This window comes from Paramisgurnus dabryanus, chromosome 22, assembly GCF_030506205.2.
Source record: "Paramisgurnus dabryanus chromosome 22, PD_genome_1.1, whole genome shotgun sequence".
Lineage (NCBI taxonomy): Eukaryota > Metazoa > Chordata > Actinopteri > Cypriniformes > Cobitidae > Paramisgurnus > Paramisgurnus dabryanus.
In genome coordinates this window covers 12,295,074-12,316,393 of record NC_133358.1, presented here as the reverse complement: position 1 = coordinate 12,316,393, position 21,320 = coordinate 12,295,074, and the positions used below count along the sequence as shown (strand labels likewise).

The window sequence follows — 21,320 nt, the reverse complement described above, 5'->3', positions numbered from 1 at the left end:
ATATCTCCTTCCATGAGGAATATTATTTGATTAATACGTTTCTTATGTTGGCAAAGTTTTGTATACATAAATGTAAATGGTGATTATAAACCATTATTCAGTATTTTTCTATTACAAGTTAAGCAATACCTAAATTCTATTTATAATCTGATAAACAAGAAAGCTGCTAAAAGTATTAATGCATGTCAGCATTTCCATATTTTTATTTAATTCTTTTTTTTCTCTTTCATCCCCTGGCTAATGCAAAATCAGTGTTAAATCTGTTTGATTAAAAAAAAAAATATATACATTTCTAAAAAAAAAAGGTGCTGCCTACTAGAGACTTAACTTAATTTTGCAGTTACATTTGTTATGCTCTGAAAAGTTACAAAACTAGAATACAATAGATGAATGAAAAATTATTCTATCAGAAACAAATCTGATAATTTTAGTGATTTTTTTCTATATTTATTTGTCTAGTTTAATGTTAATTTATTTAATGTGTATTTATTATCAATACTTACCCACTGTTTACGGTACAAATATTTCATCAATCATGACAAATCTATGTGTGCATTTAGGAAACATAACATGCATAATAATAAAAAATACAAATACATTTTACATTATTGGCATTTCTTTAATAAACAATTGCCAAAGGGGAAAAACATCTTATTACAAAAAAGACACTGTTGCTCATCTCCTTGAAATTGGTTAAATGTCTCTTAACTTTAAATTTTACAATGGCTATAAACAATAGCTGGTGGGGAACCGGTCAGAAAACACAGCTTTGATCACTTGTTCAGTAGATACACCAATTTATATGAGCCAAATCACACAAGTGCTAACAGTCTCATAGGAGTCCTTTAAAAGCCCCTCCAGTGAACTGAACCTTGTGACAGAGCTCATAACGTCAAATCAAAAAGAGAAAAAAATCTGACCGAAAAAGAAAACGACTTCCATTACTGATCATTTGCAACATGTGCGGATACAGCACATTCACACCTCAGTTTGTTTCCACCTACTTTATTCAGTAGTGCAAAACATTGTAATACTAGTCTTTCCTTATGCAATTAAAGGAGACACTAAGGTACAGGTCATAAAAACACTTACCCTGGCGTGGTAAATGCACACTCAAAAAAGGTACAATTTTAATTTAAAAGACAGCAGTAGAATAAGATTACAAAATTAATTTGAGGGAAAACAAAAACTGTTCTATGAAATGGTACAAGTGGGAAATGAAAAACTCCCCTCCCAACACAGTTTGTCCCTCCAGTTGTAACCCAAGTGCCCTCAGACCCCTTACTATTAGAAATATTACAAATCAAGTGAGCTTTCAGACCACTTAGTGCTGGCTTGAGGGCAACTGCATGTCTCTTTTAGAGTCTTCCTTTTCCGAGGCATTCAACATTAGTAAGTTTCACAACGACCCGAATCAAAAAGGGAGTCCTCTGCCCCTCAGTCCCGCTGTGTTCACATGGGGAACGTACCCGAGCGGAAGGGGTGGCGCCCCTGATTGGGATGGCGAAGTCCAGGCTTGGCCAGGAGGGGGTGGGGGTACGGAAGGGGGCGGAGGCCCGGGACCCACAGGCAGCGTGCTATGATTGTACTCAAAGCGATGGTCCTTGTCTCCACTGAAAACCAAACTGCTGCCTCCAGCCCCTCCGCCGGCACCGGGTGTGCTGGCGGCGCCTCTGTGAGAGAAGGTCTCTGGGGGAAGAGGTGGGTGCGGAGGCAGTCCTCCCCCCATCATGTGGCCGAGGTAGCTATCCGCAAAGCCTGCGTGGGGAAAGGGCGGAGGTGGCCGGCTGTAGTCCGCACCGTACCCAGGTCCGTCCGTGGGCCTGGGAGGGGGTGGGTAGTCAGGCTCTGGGGGTCTAGGAGCTTCTCCCGAGGCTCCGGAGGAAGGCAGGCTTGGCTTGGGTTCAGGGGCCTGCCGATAGTCCAGGTCTGCACAGGGAGGGGGTTCTGGAGGTTCTGGGGGTCTCTGGTCTGGTGGCAATATGGATAGAGAATCTAGAACCCTGGACGATGAGCCAGCACCTTCAGTCACTGCAAGAAAAAAAAAACACATTTTAGTTTACATTGAGGTGTCAAAAGCTATGACTATGCTAGGAGATTGTTAGCATGTACCTGGAGACACAGGGCTGGGCTCAGGTGGCGGCTTTATCTCAAGTGGCAGTGGGGGTGCGGAGCTCCCACCCACTGCATTTGAGATGGGACCTTCTGGCCCATCAAACCCGATGACCTCTCCTGCCGCACCTTGTTGGACTTTAAGAAGTTGAGCGAGAAACATGGTGACGGCTGTCTGCGTGGCTGAGGCCGAAGCATCTCCATCTCCTTTGCTTTGTTGCTGTGGGGTGGGTGGCGAAGGGGGCTTCGGCATGGGTGGAGTGCGAGGCACTCCGCCACCTCCTGCAAGTGGCTGAGGGGGTTTGGAGACCTTGGCTATTGGAGGAGGTTCCGGGGGTCTTTCAGACTCCACTGGGGCAGGGGGCAAAGCCTTGGTAAGCTGCTGTAATGTCTCAGGGTTCATCTTAGAACCCACGGTTTGGGCAAACTGGGCAGAACCCACTGGGGCGCTCTTGGACTGGAAGAGGTTCAAGAGTACAGCCAGCTGTTCTTGAGTCAGTTGAGAGTTGGGAGCTTTGGGGTCTATAGAAAAGACAAGAAGTGAAAATGACATTTGATATGATTCACTTTCAATTCAAGGCTTTTTCTTCAAAGTAGAAAAAGAAAAGAGAAGCAGGTGGGGTGTCAGTAACCAATCGATAAACAATTTAACGTTAGAAGTGTAAAGTCCAAGGGTCCATTTCAGTGTCAGCAAACTGACAAATACTGGCTAGTGAATGCTACAAGATATGTCAAGGCTTTAGGCACCCTGACACATACTAGAATTTCCACTAGTAGTGGTAAATTTCCCATTCCAGAACTTAATATTTTGGGTTTCCAAGATGTCTTCATTAAATTATTTAAAAAAACTCATTACACCGAAGGCTTACAAAACCAATATCATCTCATATTCATAGATTTATCATCACAAAGACTGACAACAGGAGTATTACTAGAACAACATGCAGGTTTCCTGGGTATTTCTGCTGCAGTTCTTACCCAACAGAGCTGCAGCCGTCTGACCTTTGTGTCCTCCAGCAGCAGGGAAGCCCTGCGGAGTGTTGCTTCGGCTGTCATCCAGTCCCAGCTCCTTTCGAGGGGCTTTGGGGGCAGTCAATTCTTCCGGCATCTGCTTTTGTCTGCGTCGTTTCTTACTCCACAGTTCATGGCAGTCCTGCCACAGAGGGAGACTATAGAGAGAGACAGAGATTGAACAAAGAACAATGTCAGAATAGGCCAGACAATCAAAGCAATCAACCAATAACTGTTGATTTAATGGTCAATCATGACAGATTTCTGACCCTTGCTTTAAAGAAAAAACGTATTTCACTTTTAAGGGGACACAACACTTTTTTTTAAATGCCCATTTTCCAGCTCCCTTAGAGTTAAACATCAGATTTGTATTGTTTTGGAATCCATTCAGCTGATATCCGGGTCTGGCAGTACCACTTTTAGCATAGCTTAGCATAATCCATAGAATCTGATTAGACCATAGCATTGCGCTAAAAAATAAAAAAAGAGTTTAGAAATGTTTTTCTATTTAAAACTTGACTCTTCTGTAGTTACATCGTGTACTAAGACCAACGAAAAATTAAAAGTTGTGATTTTCTAGGCAGATATGGCTCTCATTTTGGCGTAAAGACTTTGCTGCCGTAACATGGCTGAAGGCGGCACAGTGATATTACGCAGCAGCCGAAAATAGTCCCCGTTGTAACTTTCAATAGCAGAGGACTATTTTCGGGCAGTGCATAATATCATTGCGCCTCCTGCAGCCATGTTACGGTAGCAAACTCCTTGATTATTACACCAGAATGAGAGTATAGTTCCTAACCATATCTGCCTAGAAAATCACTACTTTTAATTTTCCGTCTGTTTTCGTAAACGATGTAACTACAGAAGAGTCAAGTTTTAAATAGGAAAAATATCAAAACTCTTTGGTTATTTTTTAGGCGCGATGCTAATGGTCTAATCAGATTCAATGAATTATGCTAAGCTATGCTAAAAGTGGCACAGTCAGACTCCGGAGATCGGGTGAAAGGATTCCAAAATTGTAAAAATGAAATGTTTAACTCTAGGGGAGCTGAAAAATGAGCATATTTTCAAAAAAAGTGGAGTGTCCCTTTAAATTGTGGGAAGTGAATAGGAGATTTAGTTATTGGTCAATGATGATAATCTCAACATGACAAACTATTGTCAGATTAATCCAGTTGGGCTGATATGCATTTCCAAATAAAGATAACAGTACAGGCAAAAAAATAACTGCAAAGGAAAACTGCACTGAATAAAACCAAAAGAGAGCTCATACTCAGGTGGAGGCATCTTAGCTGGGTCTACATCTCTGAGGAAATCACTGTTGAGAGCTTGTTCTGCCGTGCAGCGCTTGCTTGGGTCCAATGCTAACATGTGGTCAAACAAATCCAGGGCCATCAGAGGAATACTGGAACACAAACCAACAGTCACTGCAAAAGATCCCTTAGTCACTGTATTAATGAGCAAAGGTGTATGTCAACACAATGTCACAACTCCCAATGAGTAACTGGTATTACCAGTAAATATTACTTGCGAGAAATGGGTTTTCTTGGACACGCCCCAACACGGACAGTCTTGGCTCCATTAAAATGTTTATTGTGCAAGTAAATTAGTACTGATCATAAAGGAGGTTAACTTAAATGAACAGTTCTTTAATGATGGAGGGATGTGAAGCTTTGAAGAGTTTATATTTTTGTGAACTATTCCATTTTTTAAGATATAAAATAAATATTCAGTGTCCCCAGAGTGTGTATGTGAAGTTTTAGCTTAAAAAACTCATATATAATTAGTTATAGCACGTTAAAATTGCCACTTCATAGGTGTGAGCAAAAGTGTGCCAATTTAGGGTGTATCACTTTAAATGCAAATGAGCTGATGAAAAGCAAACACTTTGCCATAATGATAGTTTGTTGAAATTGAAACTCAATTGTGCTGTCAATAATTTTCTCTCTCTCTACACTAAATGGCAGTGACGTGGTTGGATAATGCAGATTAAGCGTTGGTATTATTATAAAAAAAGATCCCCTTCTTACATCACATAGGGAGTGAAATATTTTTTCACATGCTTTCAGAGAATGGTTTACCAAAACTAAGTTACTGGGTTGATCTTTTTCACATTATCTAGGTTGATAGAATCACCCAATTATAGCACTTAAACATGAATAAAGTCAGATTTTCATGATGTGTCCCCTTTAAGTGAATGTTGACTAGACAATTAAGACTGCGCACATATTACATAATGTTGATAAATAGCAATAGATCTTGCCAAATGATTACACAATAATTACGACATTAATAAAGCATCAAGTACATACTCAATGCACATCCTTTTCATCGCTTGAGCACTTCAAAAACTATCCGTCTTTGTCTGCAAGTGAAATACAACATTTCCAAATGCATCCATTTTCTTTCATTCAACATACCATGAACATCACATTCTGTATGTGTCCTATATTTTTGACTCTTCGAAAAATGTAGCGATATATGACTTCAACGTATCGGAACCCACGAGCCATTTAAAACAAACTAAACAGGTTTCATTAATTACTAGTTACTCACAAAGCAAACTCTTCCCTCAGTCTCCGCCGGTACTGCTTCTTTGGTTTCATGGTGTTGAAGTAGGGCAGTTTGATCACATCTGGCCACACAGCGGGGCAAGGGCTGCCACAGATACGACTGGAGTGGACACGGTTAAATAGGTCAGTACATCAGACTTCAAAGTATGAGATTTCTGAACAGCAAACATGACAAGAAAATTCAAACCATCACTGTTACCTTATCAGCTCCAGCTGCGCTAGCTCCTGATTAGCTTGAAAGATGGGCTTCTTGGTGAAAAGCTCTCCCAGAATGCACCTGTGTGACACAAAGGATTTAAAACCTCAAGGAGTTGAAAACGGTTTTGTTTAGAATTGCATTTCTGAAGTGCTTCCCTACCCGCAGCTCCACACGTCGATGGCCGGTGTGTATCTCTCTTCTCCTAGCAGCAGCTCGGGTGGGCGGTACCATAGTGTGATCACTTTATTGGTGTAGGGCCGACTGGAAATGAACAAGTCAAGTGAGAGTTTGCACTTCTCAAATAATAACAGGTGGTTAACTTGTTAATGGAGGGTACATACCTCTCTTCTGAGTTATACAGCCGAGCCAATCCAAAATCTGCCAGCTTTATCTGACCCCTGAAGGGAAGCACAAATAATAAACAAATCAGATTCCCTTAAAGGTAAAATTTGACATGCATTTAAATTTGCAGGGCACTGACTTGTTGTTAAGGAGGATGTTGGAGCACTTGATATCTCTGTGAAGAAAGTTTTTCTTGTGGCAGTATTCTAGTCCTTCCAAAAGCTGCCTCATAAATGATTTGATGTGACTCTCATTGAAGTGGACAAGGCCAGACTCCAGAAGTCCCATCAGATCATGGTCCATGTACTCGAACACCAGGTAGAATGCACCTTTTAGATTCAAGCACAACCAATATGACAATTAAATCAGGGAGGAGCAAGGTCCTGTTACCCCCAATTTCCACCGACTGCGGAAAGGCTGCGGATCCGCTGCGGAACGCCAGCGGAGTCAATCGGTTTCCATTCAAGTCTATGTGTGTATTTCCACTGACTGCGTTCCCAATCTGTCACAGCTCCGGCCATCCGCAGCCCTCCGGCACAAATACGCAGAGCTTCTATTTTGGCCGGATGCCGGACAGCTCCGCAGGGCGGAGCCATGACTTTATCGCGTGATCATACCTGAATTCGCGAGATCTCATGTTGTTATCTGGGCTGATAATATCCCAAAATGTCTTCTATTGAAATACTGTTAACTTTTTTATTTTATATGCAAAATTCTTACAAACAAAAATGGCTGTAATAAGATCCATTGTCTCATCTCTAAGACTTATAAAAACAAAAATGTATGCTATTTTTGAAATGTTATGATAATTTATTTAAAGATGGGGCTTAAATTATGCACTTTTTCTTACACATGTATAGAATTTACGATGGTATAGCTTAACCTCATGCAAACCAATTACTGATTGTGATGTTTATTTATCTTTTATATTTTTTTATTGTTACTCGAATTGTATGTAATTTTTACAATGCTTTTCTTTCCCTGAATGTATTTGTACTATTTATATTTGTTAATAAAAATTATACCACGAGTCTGTTGAATGCTGCATTCTGATTGGCTGAGAAATGTTCTATGGGTGTTGATTATTTTTCTGTAAACCGCACACCTAACTTGTCAAATGTCTTAAAAATAGGCACCAGAGCAATGTTTGTGGTAACCGTGGTATAAGCAGAATAATTGACTCCGGTCCTTTGAATTATTTGAAAATAATGCACACTCCGCTTCGCGTCGTGCCGCATTACCACCTCGGTGTGCATTATTTTCGTATAATTCAATGGCCCGTCGTCAATTATTCCTTACATTAGCATAAAAAACGTCATAATTTAACTTCATAACGGGCGGAGAGACAGAAGTAGATATCGCGCAATCATCATGTGAATTTGCGAGACCTCATGGGTCCTCGTCACTTTAGCACGCAGCGGCCGCTCTGCAACAAATACGGAACTGGTGGGTATTGGCGGACGGCGGAGTGCGGAGCCGTAACCCAGCGGAGCCGAACTGCAGCCACTCCGCAGTTGGTGGAAATCCGGCGTTACCTTTTAACATACATTGTTACAAATCCCTTTCGAGGGAACTTGCGCTGTGTCACTGCAGTGACACTTTGGGGACACCTCCAGGGGGGGCGTCTGAATGTGTATATCAAATTCAACCAATGGTGAGGCTTAACAACAAAGACAGGGTGAAGCGGGAGCCAGGAAGTATATCGCTATCTGAAATATTGCCAAAGACAGCGTTACAGGAACGCAGGAAGTATGGCAAGGGAGATGCAGCGTCTCGTTCCATTCTCAGGGAACAGCAGTTACATACATACGTAACCTGAGACATTTTTTTGTGTCAAACACAACTATGCAAAAAAGCTTTTTGGTATGAATCAACATTCGCATACAAAAGATATAAGCATTTAAAGCAAACAGTTTAGCACATGTGCTTAAAAAGTCTAGAATTTTATGATACTATCCTACACTACACAGGGAACATGGATGGAATATGGAAAACTTCCTTGAATTTTTTTCCCCCGATTCACAAACTTTCAAGGATTTCAAGGACCCGTGGCAACTGGACAAACTATCTAACAAATTTTTTTTGCAATACCTTTATCATTCTTGAAGTCCAAGGCGTCTTCTTTATCGGTGACGATCTCCTTCATGTTTATGATGCTCTTGTGATTGAGCTGCCTTAAGATCTTGATCTCCCTGATGGCTGTAATAGGAAAGCCCTCCTTCTCATTGTCCAGGCGGACTTTCTTTAGGGCCACCAACTCGGCTGAATAAGCAAAATCAGAAATATGTTTTAGCTACATGAAGAAAGCATTACTTACAATTATAAATACACTAACTGAACTGATTAAGATTAACTCAAGTTAGAGAAAACTCTTACCAGTATCTTTGTCCTTGGCTTTGTACACCTGCCCGTAAGTGCCTTCACCAGTGATCCCAATGATTTCAAACTTATCAACACAGCGTTTCCCCCAGTCAATCTCGGTCTCCTTGATTTCTCCAAAGCGTGGACCACATATTCTGCAATCACACCATAAAAACGTATAGTGTGTGATCCTACTGTCTAAGGGCCCGTCCAAATACGTCCATTTCCCCTACATTTTTGCCCTAACCCTCGCTTTTGCGCGTGCACGTCCCGTTACTTTAGGGAGCAAGACGGAGTGTTATTTTCCCCTTAGAATCAACCCTCAAAATGTAGTCAGGAACGATGCAGGCTTAAAACGAAGTGGGAGATGAAATTACCCAGGATACCTTGCAAGCCCAGCAAGCTGGTCAAGCTTTTCGACCAAGATGGCGGACGCCACTGGAAAAGAACAACTATGTTTTTACAAATAAGCATGTTAAAATTCTGGAAATTGTTGGAATATGTTAGTTTTAACACGAGTTTTGTGTTTGTGAAGTTTTGAACACTAATGTTAGAAAATATTTCACGAAGCTATCTGACGATGTCTCCCGACTGCTTTGAGAGAGTCTGTCCATCATATATACATCTGATATGGGAAGTTTTGTCAATATTCAGTATGTGTGTTCACATAAACACGTATAATCCGGGCTTATTGAGAGTTCAATTATATTAATAATAATCACGCTGCACGTGACGTAGGTTCGCTACGCTACTTTTCATATAGTGGTGTCCCATTTCATAGGGAAAGATTTTAACCCCCACTTTTTTCGTTGAGGGCACTTTACTGTTACTCAACCAAGTGGAAGTTTTAAGGGGGTAGAAATGGGATGGGGCCTAAGACTTCAAAACCTTGAGTAATCAATTCAGCTAGCACAAACTTGAATGGTAAACAACAATACTTGAATGTCTAAAACATACTTTGGTCTCCTCCTTTGTGTAGGGGTCTTTTTTTCATCTGGTGGGCTAGGAGGTGAACCTGACATGTTGCCTGGGAGCTCTGGTGGGAGAGGCAGGTCAGTTAAAAGATGACGAGGTTTCCTCTCTGGTTTCTTCTTTCCGGGAGGAGCTGACAATGAGTCTTTCAGAATGCTAAATCAGAGGAAAAAAACATCAGTGACAAAATACACACACACATTTCTTTAGGGCTGCACGATTAATCGTTTTTGAACCGAAATCGCGATGTGAATGGATGCGATTTTCGAATCGCAAGAGCTGCGATTTTTTCGATTCAAAACTATCAAATATAACAATCATCTAGTACGCAGTTTTTGACAGTTCGCTTCATGCGCATTTTACGTTTGATGCAGTTTAAACCAATAGAGTGCATTAACACTGAGGTGCTGACTACACGTCAGATAACACCATTAGGAAAACATGAGCGAGCAGCAGTTCAACTCCTCAACAAAGTGTACAGACATATGATTTCCGCGATGCGGAAAACACCAACAGAATCGCGAAATGCATACTAATGGAATTAACTGCACAACGCGGAATGTCATGAAGTTGGCAGGTTTTGGATTCAGTCATTTTAAAAACCCATTATAACTCATTAACCGGCAAATGAAAGGACAGAAATGCGCGAAAACATTTCCCTTTTGTGTAATGTTGGACTTAAAGAAAGGTATATACGTCCGTTTCTCGTCATGCATCGCAAACAATGACAAGCGCCTCATCAGACTATAAGCAGGTTTATAGCCCGGAACACAGCAGACGAAAGAGGTACATTATACTTTTCTTGCACCCGCACATCTGCACTGCTTTGAATATTTACAGGCACGAGGGTTCATGAAGCGCGCACACAGAGAGCAGTCAGCACACGCGTGATCAATAAACTTAAGTTTTCTTTCTTGTCTAAGTGAACATAAACAGCTGGATGTTTATTAGTACATTAAAGCAGAGCAGTTTTAAAGCTGTCTTGTGTCTTAAAGTGACAGACAGTAACCTGGTGCTTTCTGTGTCAGAAATGTTTATTACACACCAAAAATTAAAATCACTCCTTACTCTTAACTGAACAAGCTTCTGCAGCTCCACATTTAAAATCCTACAGTGAGGACTGTGCAGTGTTTTATTTGTATTTTTTGCTTATGTTAAATCATAGATTCTAATAACTAATATATTTACATTTATTACAGATCCCTGAAAAGTAAAACAAGATGAGTATAGTCTTATGATTAAAAGAAAAAACTAAACATTTGCTTGTCAGAAGCATTGTTGTAGTGACAGCCAAAATACATTGGCCTATATGTTATTTTAAATAAAACTTTCAATACATTTTTGTTAAATTGTATTTTAATGTTCTTAGATAAAAAAAAAGTTTGTCTGCAGAAGAGCAAAGTCCTGCAGACAACTTGGTACAATGTTTAAGAGGTTTTAAATAAACAGTAGCACAGCATCTTTCTTTGGTGCTATTAAAACCACCACAACAAGCCTGGATGTAGCTCTTTTATTATATACTAATGAATCGCACTTTAAATCGCGAATCGCAATTTTTATCAGAAAAATCGCAATTAGATTTTTTCTCTGAATCGTGCAGCCCTACATTTCTTTTTGCAATATATCCAAGTATTAATATGATTTCACAAAAGGGTTAAAAATCATAAACCTTACCTGTCATTTCCATCCAGATGATTCAGGTTATTGGGTGCCGGTGCCAAGGAGGCTGTAGCAGGAACAGCTGCTTTCTCCTTCTCTTTAATCTGTATGGGCTGACCTCCTTTCTTTTTCTCCTCCTTTACCTTTCCTTCTCGACTCGACTGCGGAGCCTCCGAGCTCCTCTTAGCAGGTCTATCCACCGGGGATTGCGGCTGGCTTGACACTGGAGTTCTGGGGCCTTTCTCTGAAACAGGCGGAGGTGAGGGGGGTCTGGCCTTCTTGGCTGAATGGTTGGTGATGGGGCTTGGCTGGGGCTGGCAGGAGGATGACGATGAACCCTTAGTAGGGGTGGATGCGTTGCTTGAGTTTTTGACACGGGCAGCCTCGGCAGCTTTTGCTTTCTTCTGCTTGCTGAGCTCGGCGGCCAGGCTGCTCTTGAGGGTCAGCGAGCTGGGTGACAGACTGGAAGGCCGGCTGTGGGATCGTGAGTGACGGTGGCGGCTGCGCGAGCGAGAATGCCGTGAAGACTGGTATGGGCTCCGGCTGCGAGATTTTGCGGTCCGCCTGAGATACATACAGCAGCAAACATCAGAACAAATTCATGTTGTAAATGACTTGTGCTTTTATTTTATAACACCATATTAGCAGAAAAGACTATTTTCAAAGCACACTAACAGCCAATGTGTAGTCCACACATTTTTTTTATGCGTATGTGAGGGTCCGCGTACAGTGCGCGTGATTTTCATTATTTACGCACAACACAGATTTTTAAACCTTGCATACATTGAACACATAGGTTGTGCACGTGGGTACAGGAGTATGTAGGCAACGAAGGTACTGCAATTTGACTCTATAGGCAAAGGAACTATGCTTTGCAATGCTGTGCATTCAACTGTGCGCGTACCTTAGTGTATGCGTAAATAAACAGACTATACCCAGGGCTACAAAGAATTAAGATATAAAAAAGGATTGCAATACCACTAAATTCTTATCAAATAAAGACAAATATATACTTTTTACAAGTTCTTTTGGCTACAACTATTTAAAATTGCATAACATAAATTAGGGATGGACCGATAAAGCCGAAGGAATTCTCGGGCAGTCCGCGTATGCGCGCCTTCCGCATGACGTCAAGTCCGCGAATGACAGCGCATGCGCATGAAAATGTTGAGACAGAACACTACACTGAAAATAATTATATAAAGGCAATAGACAGTGTTTTTGTCACCATGATATTTGATTCCAGTTCTTTGTTTTCTCATTGTTTGTTCTAAACTTTGTTTGCAATGGTATATCCACTATTTTTCTTGATCTATCCTAATTTTTTTATGTACTGAAAATGTTGCGAAATAGAGTAATAATTTGAATAAGAAATAATTTTTATTGAGTATGTGTTGAACGCGTCCATCCACGGATAGCCACGATGAGTTTACTTGGAAAGCTGCGACGCATGTACCCGGGCCTTAAATCGGCCGATGATGCTTGCTATGCTTCTCAATGAATTACGGCGAAATTCCACTACATCCAAAAGCCAGAGGGCGCTCTTGTGCAGAAACTCAATATGGGCCGCAGAAGACAAACCATTAGACACACATCTCCAGGAAATGGCTTAAGCATATATTTATATTGCTGTTCTTCAAACCTTTTCAGTAGGAATGCTCCGATCGATCGGCCGCCGATCGGTATTGACCGATAATGGCATTAAATGACTCGATCGGTGCTCGCTAAATCTGCCGTTCTCATAAACCGATCTTTCCGTTTACTTTTGTCATCAAAAGGATCCTGAATGTGCAGACGTGCAGATTTGGATTTCTCTTTTGCCTTTAAAGATATATGCGTATTTTCTATGAGGACGCGCTCCGGTCAACAGCGCGACAAGTCTTCACATCGCCATCAAACAGCGAATACAACACATATCTATCGCGGACAATTGCATCCTCATGTCAAAAGTTTATTATTTGCATGTGTTTTAAAGTTTTGAGTGTTTAAACTTTCATTTTCCTTACAGCTGCTCTTGTCTGCGTTCGAGTTCAACCGCCGCACGAACACACAGCAGCCTGTGATCAGTGCACGTGAACGGAGCGATCTCTCTCTCACGTCTTAAAGCTGCAGTCTCCTTTTTCATCTTTCAATAAAATCACTCTCTGCTCTTGATTAAATAACTGTTATATTATACTTCATACAAATGCGTGTATAATTCATACAGTAAAGACTGTAAAGCGCTTTATTTTCATTACTTTTAGGAGACAAACCTTTTTAAAGAGATATTAAATGGCTCTTTGCAGAAGAAATATTTGTTGTGCTTATTTATTTGAGTCTCTATTAAAACAGTAATATACCTTATTACTAAAAGTAATACAACAAAGGCAACATCTGTGGTGAAAAAAATTAACAGTTACAGTCATCAAAGAGCTTGCATATCAGCTAAAAAAAATAAAATATCGGTATCGGAATCAGTATTCGGTACAAATCGGTATCGGCTGCAAAAATCCTGATTGGAGCATCCCTACTTTTCAGGTATTTTCATGATAATAAAGAATATGTATAATGATTATGTTTGACAAGTGTTACGTTTTCAAATGCATGTTATAAACGACTCAATCTAAGAGTGATTTCCGATTGATAAGGACTTAATGATCAAAAGCGGTACATAAAATAGCTGTGCATAATATCGGCTGTGCGATTCAAAATCGTTACCGGCCAGGTATTATTAATGTGTATCTGCATTTATCGTCCCATCCTAGCTAGGGATCGACCAATATGGATTTTTCAATGCCGATGCCGATTTTTGTTTCATCAGCCTTAGCCGATGACTGATACCGGCTGCCGATTTTGAGCCGATATTTGGAGCGGATACTGCTTTTGCTCACTTAATTTACATCATAAAAATGACAATGATTATGCCAAATGTTACAAGTCTCAATTTTAAAAAAGTAACATTTATTGAACTTAAAAAATATATATTTAAAGCGTAACTAAACCCCTGGTCAGAGCCTGACTCCACCCACTGGCAATATTTGAAAAATGCAAGAAAAGTGGGCAGATCCCAACGGAGATAGAGGGGACGAACTAAGCTCGTACCAAGTGTGTGGTGAGATCGTAACAAGGGCGTGGTGAGCTTGAACCTGCTTACGTCACGAGTCATTTTTTGGACCCAACATCCAATGGGAAAATTCAACTGCAGTACCCACCGTTCAACCTGAAGAGGGCAGCACTCAGACGTTTTTACACCATATATTGCAGTATTGAAACACTTTATATCCAAATGTCAAAAAAATTACTAAAATCAATGAACAGCACTAATAAAGCATCATTCTTACAGATCATTAACTAAAAAAAGTTGGTTTAGGGTTTAGTTACTCTTTAACAAATAGTAAAAACAGATGAGGGTGCTATGAAACCATGAACTGCATTCTCCACAATGACGAGGAACTATCAGCAAAGGATATTGATTTCTAGCACTTTACTACTACAAATATATATAGCGGTGGTTTCCCAGACAGGAATTATCTTAAACTAGGACTAGAGCTTAGTTTAATTAGAAAATATAACTAGTTTTACAAACATGCCTTACTAAAAACATTACTTGTGTCCATTTTGAGGCAAAACATAGGGCACTGATGTATTTTAAGATATGTTAAGGATGTTATTAGTTTGGACAGTTTTTACATTTATTTTAGTCTAGGACTAGTCTAATCCCTGTCAGGGAAACCGACCCATAGAGATGAGAAATAAAAACCCACTTTCTCCAGCTATGACCAGCTGTTAGGCCGATCTTTCGATGTTGTCATGGAAAGGTTGGTTGTTTTTAGTCACATGACCTGCAATCGCTTGCGGCTTCCAGCACTTTGTCTGTAACTAATGTCGGAAAAAAATCGACGCACACGGCAGCCACATATCGGCCGATGCGGATACACATAAAACTCGCAAATATCGGCCCTCCGATATATCGGTATATCACTAATCCTAGCTACAACAAATTTAAAATTGCAAACAAATGATAGCAATCATATAAGTGTGCACAACTGATAATTTTTTCAGGGCCAATGCTGATAAAGATTACAACAGAACAAGTAGACCGTTAACCGATATTTTGAATCATACGTCTAGTGCAAAAGATAAAATAGTGTTAAAGTTAAGAATAACAAAAGGCTACGACAAGTCGACAATGCTTTTTAAAAGTGCTTTAAAACATATCTTCAACTCTGAGAACTATTATAAGTGAAGAATAATAACGATACTAATAAAAACACAGATTATGCTTAACAAACTGATAACACATGGGGTCATGTAAATGCGTAAAATGGTTCTTTGATCGAGGAAAGCCATAAACGGCATAAGCAAAAACCGATCGGCACAGGTAGTTTTTTTTGCTCATTACCCCGATTTCGCGTAGCATGTAAACACCCTAACTTCTCACGGTTTTGTCCGTGTGCGCATGTCTCCGTGTGTGAAAGATAAATGTCACACGCGGAAGTGCGTGCAAAGTAACGCATAAAAGTCACCGCTCGACTGAAGCAGTTGGCAGAGAAACTGTGAAAATAAAAGCTGATGTTATATTTACAGGTTCTGCAGACACGAGAAGATACAACAGTTTAGCTCAAGACTAGGGATGTAACGATTCAATCGCGATTCAATCGCGGTCCCCATTAAAAATGCCTGTATGAAATCGATTCTGAATCGCAAGGCTGCGATTCTTTGTTTTATGCACAGCTTGTGCATATACTACGGCATTTGGTCAGAAGAAAGTCCTTATCGATCTAAAATCACTATGAGTCGGAGTCGTTTATAACGTGCATTTAAAAAAGCAACACTCGTTAAGCAAAATCATTCGAAATATTCTTTATTATCATGAAAATACCTGAAACAATTTGAAGAACAGCGTATAAATATTGCTGTGAAGACATTTCCTGGAATAGCGTTTGCAATGATGAGTTTCTGCATGAGAGTGCCCCCTGCCGTTCGGATGTGCCGGATTTCACCGTAATTCATTCAAATTCATTCATTGAGAAAACGCGCATTTGCATGGTTAATCGTTACACCCCTACTCAAGACAGATATGCAGGATTTTTGAACGACTATTATGTATTATCGGCGGTGACGTCACTGCCTGCGAGAAACCTGACAATTCTCCAAGTCCCATTTTAAACGCAGTTGTCTGAATAGCTGGTTTATTGATTTGCATTTAAATGCATGAAAACAGCTTTCTATAATAAGCAAATTTTTGTGATTTTTCCGTTTATTCTGTGCATGTAAATGCACTCATTGCTGGACTCATGACTACCAACAAACCAGATGGTCAGATGTTGCTCCTAGGCTGAGGAGGCTGCATCAGAGCCAAATATTAAATTATTTATCAGCAAATTGGTTTAAAAAAAATTATGATAACCATAAAAATGCATATATCAGATATTTAATATAAAATCTATACATTTCCTGCCCAGTATTATTTGTTATTGGCTAATAAACCCGCACAAAAACAAACATCTGAAAGATTTTATTTTATACTTTTGTTATTTTTAGCTTGCCATGACCTTTATTAGAAATGAATCAACAGGAAGTTCCTCAGTACTGTCAATCATAAACAGCTATACGAAAACTAGTCACATGTATTTGCTGTAGGATTAAACTGTGCTGTTTCTACTGTTTGGGAGAATAATCTGATAGAAAGGTGGGTGGACATACTAAATGACTGAGAACGAAGCAAAATAAGTGTTTCATCTGTATTTCCATTCAATGATTCAAAGTTCAGATTATGGCAGTTTGTAATAATAAACTAGATAACAACCAACACAGTCCCCTATAACAGCACATAAGGATATATGCCCTGAAGAAAACTAAAGATAAAGTCAAAATTAACATAGGCCTATTAAAAGAATTTTGGTTGCTTTTACACACAATGAGTAAAGTCACTATTTAATCTCACCATTCAAGTAGAGAGTAGCCAACATCTTATAAAGTTTAAAGTTTCAACCTTCAGTTTGTTGCTCAACCTCCTGCTATAAAAGCCTGACTCACGTGAGCTCAACCAATTGGCGCCACGTGTGTTGGTCATTTTCGGTAGAATGTGAACAGAGCCAACAGTGGGTGAAGTAGCTAATTTTAAAGTATATCAAATAATTAAAATGCATTTTACAGTTATGTCCCAAAAGTTTCTGACAGTTTGAATAAATTTAACCCAAAAATTAAACAGATTAATATACAGAAAGTTCCCTCAAACACGGACGGGCACGAGCAACGTGACAGACTCCCTCCACTGCCAGAAGTGTTACAAATAACAGCACAACCTGACACACATGCCGCCAATGTATCTGACTGAATTATTATAATGTAAAACTATTACATTTATGCAGATTAAAAAATAAAAATCATAGTAACACGAGGTCTCGTTCAAGTTATGACTTCAGTAGGCCTTCGTATTGAACTTCGGTTAACGTCCACATTATACTACTAAACTACACTATTTTATAATGATTATTTGATTATTTAGATTTGTTAGCAAACAGGCCTAACATGTTATCATATACCATAACTACAATCATAATTATTATTAAAATAACATTAATATAATGGTATATGATGAGACCTACAAAGCGTATGAAAAATTTCCAGAACCTTTCTGACGTTGTTTTATTACGTCTTGGATAACAGTTGTGTTAATTGATCAGAATTCCTGGGGAATCACAAGCCCATGTTTTAAAGCCCAAAACAATTCTTGTTTTCTTACCTGACGTCTGGACTGGGGCTCAGGGACTTTCTGTAGGGGCTCCTGGAGCGTCTGCGCTGGCCGTAGGGGCTGGAGGCGATCTCGCCCGACTCGTATGGGCTGTGTCGGCCGTAGCTCGGAGACCCGCGCCAGTACGGGCTGGACGGGGACCGTTTCCTCTTACTGCTCGAGTACGAGCTCGGTGACTTTGAAACGTTATAGGCACCGTATACTTCTGAATCCCGAGCGTAGTACGCGTTAGGAGACACTCTCCTTGGGCTTCTCCTAGGTATAATCGGGTAGTTCGTGGTAGGCGACTGGTATCCATAGGAATAGGTTGTCCCATAAGGACTTTCCGCCGCTTTGAAGCTTGGACTGCTTCTCCTGTAGGCCCTGAGTTCCTCCCGGTCGTCCCTGTAGGCTTGTGGTGTTTCCCTATAGGCAGAAGGAGTGTCTTTCTCCGTTTTAGATTTGTTTTTGTGTCGCTTGGTCTCCTTTTTGTCACTTTGAGACGTCGCTGATGAAGACTTCCTTCCGTTGCTGTCGTGATTTCTCACGCCGCTACGGGATTTGGACGCCACGTCCCGCTCCCGACTGGATCGCTCCTTCCTCTTCATCTCCCTCTCTTGTCTGACTTTCTCCGCCGAAACACTGCTTTCTTCTCTCCTCGCAGAGGAGTTGTGGTCTCGTCTGCTCCTCCTCTCCGGCGTGGTTGCCCCGCCGAGGCTGGAGTCCTGAAAATCGGCTTCGCTCAACCGGTCCACGGAGAGCGTGTCGGTTTTGGGTGACGGACTCCCTGAGAAGCGTTCAGATTGCGAGCTTACATCATCATACTCCACCAAAGTCCGCAAATCCCCATCATAAACCAACCCTTGTTGTGGCCACGACTGCTGTTGCTGCTGTCTCTCGCGGGCATACTTGTGTTTTTTCCTCCGCGAAGAGGAGGAGGACGATGATCGCCCCTTCTCCCTGTGTCTCTCACGGTGGCTCCCGGTCTTACTCCGTCTCTCCTCTTTCTGACTTCTTTGTGCCGTTGGGCTTCTCCCCCGGCCTTCACGAGAAATAATCTCCGGATTAGGCATCTAATCTTCCACTTTTATCACTCCGAAATGCGCGTGGTTCAGTCCCCGGCAAACAAAGCAAAACATTTGAAACCCACTTTTAGCCACGATAGCACAGCTAGCTCAAAGAGTACCACTATTTCTCTAACACACCGACCGTTGGCATTCAGACCCCAACGAATCCTACGCATTTAACCATCCTGACGCATATCAATCGAAATAAATCCTTAAAAGAGGTCACAAATGTCAATAAAACGCTCGGCGATGCCGGCTCATATGATCCAGTTCCGCGCATATGATGAAAAGATTTTGTTAGCCGGACAGTGCTAACTTAGCAAAGCATCCACAAAAGAGACTTTAAAGAATCCTCCATGATTCGGAGACCACTATCCCGGAAGATAGCTTAAAAACGACTTGTTTTCAACGCCTAAAGAGGTTTCCTGGAAAAAATTCGCATCGAAAACGAAACATTAATCCACACATACTTCTGAGGGCTGAAACTTCTTGACGCCCTCTCACACCGACTCACTAACAAGGAAGTAGCACGCAAGCTAGGTCAGAATGAGATTTACGTCAGCAGATTCCACAAAATATAGAAAACATGTAAACGTAATTTAGCATAAAGATCTAAATTCATACATCCTTCTCATATAAACCTCATCTTTGTGAAAGGCTTCAAATTAATAGTCTTGTTCTAATGGTAAATACAACTCTTGAGAGTCGATATATTCAACAAAAGTAACGAATCACGCACGGGTAAGCCAATGCTACCTCCTGTAGGCCTTTGCTCTTTGAGGCCTTCAGATGTGCTCTGGCATTGGCACTTATTAACTCATATTGTAAACATGTGCCGCTGGCAGCAGAGGGCGCCACTATGTGTTTAATAATGTCCATTCCTATATATCCATACAAAAGTTTAGAAAAATATTCGAGATTTTATTTTTATTGTCTAGTCAATACTAGATTGTACCTGCAAATAAAAAGACCGGGGCTAGTTGTCACAACGGCTTTTTTACTAGGTTTTGTACCAAAACTATTAATTAGTATCAAATGTGTTTTCTCATGCAATGGTTTTGTATTTTGATTTTAACATCAAGTTATAATCAACAAGTGTCAATATGAAGATATAAAATAAAATATAAAAGTATGTTTTGAACCAGTAGGTATTACAAATAATTATATATATATATATATATATATATATATATATATATATAGAATGAGAGATTCTGTGTTGTGTTTTATTATGATAAAAACAGGTATAGTTATAATTATATATTATATATCTTGAAAATAGTATAAAGTATGAACTAACCCCAATTTGTTTTAATTATAACTATACCTGTTTTTATCATAATAAAACACAACACAGAATCTCTCATTCAAGCTAAATGTTTAACCCCTTTGAGAAATGTCTTATCAATGACCTATGGAATGGCAACTCTGTCCATAGCTTGGGTTATCTTTTCATATTTCAAATCCTTTGAGGCTGCAATATGTCAATTTTGCTTTCAAAATCAAAATGCTTAACTCAAGTTAGATTTTAACAAAAGTTGTGATCAAAAGTTATACATCTTGCAGAATCTGGAAAATGCTGAACCATTTGAAAAAAAGAGGAATTTTGAAAATTAAGGTTTGGTTTTAATTGAGCCCTGCCCTGAACAAGTCATTTCACTAGATAAATGTTTACAGAAAGATTGCAACAAATATCAGAATTTCTAAAAAGAACCCAGTTCATAAGTTTACATCTGATTGTTAATGTTACATGGATTACCTGCATTTTTTCAGATTCTGCAACGTATATGTAAACTTTTGATCGCAACTGTATGTAATAAGTGATTTAGCATACAATAAAGAAGAATGTTGTTTAATATTTTAGTTTTATTACAAAGGTTTTTTATTTTGCGCAGAAGAAATTGATGCCACAGCAATAATTCACTTTTCATATAGTTAATGTACACCATTAAGATTTTTGTAGATATGGCTATACCCATAACATAAAAAGACATGTAGGTGGTAAGAAAGAAACATTTACAGAGCTTAAAAAAAATTAAAATAAAGTGAAATAGGTAAATGGAACTATTTTGATGTTAATGTAGGCAATTTTTAAATTAGTTTAAATTCTTTAACTCAGACAAAAAACTATTCGAATCAAAAATATCTTTAAAAACTACAGGCAACTTAAAAGTAGCTAAATGTTTTGTATATTTGACATTGTAATCAATTGTGTATCTATTCTTTGAACTTGCTGCACATTGTTCAGACCATATATGTAACAGAATAACCTTCACCTTTTAATACACATAGCTTCTCAACACACACCC

General features: G+C 39.8%; 1 protein-coding gene across 2 annotated transcripts; it reads right to left on the bottom strand.

Moving 5' to 3' along the window:
- Positions 1 to 595: 595 nt before the first annotated feature.
- cdk13 (cyclin dependent kinase 13) lies at positions 596 to 19,653 on the bottom strand. Of its 2 annotated transcripts, none has more exons than XM_065294790.2 (14): positions 17,957 to 19,653; positions 11,245 to 11,793; positions 9,556 to 9,726; positions 8,614 to 8,753; positions 8,329 to 8,499; positions 6,377 to 6,566; positions 6,237 to 6,293; positions 6,055 to 6,156; positions 5,896 to 5,973; positions 5,680 to 5,796; positions 4,397 to 4,528; positions 3,115 to 3,281; positions 2,113 to 2,634; positions 596 to 2,031 (listed from the first exon to the last, which is right to left on the bottom strand). In XM_065294790.2, the coding sequence occupies exons 1-14, from the start codon at positions 19,015 to 19,017 to the stop codon at positions 1,415 to 1,417; spliced, it is 4,074 nt and encodes a 1,357-aa protein (XP_065150862.2). In that variant the 5' UTR covers positions 19,018 to 19,653; the 3' UTR covers positions 596 to 1,414. The 2 variants fall into 2 exon arrangements, with proteins under 2 accessions (XP_065150862.2, XP_065150861.2); XM_065294789.2 differs by having other exon boundaries at positions 3,091 to 3,281; positions 17,957 to 19,648.
- Positions 19,654 to 21,320: the final 1,667 nt, after the last annotated feature.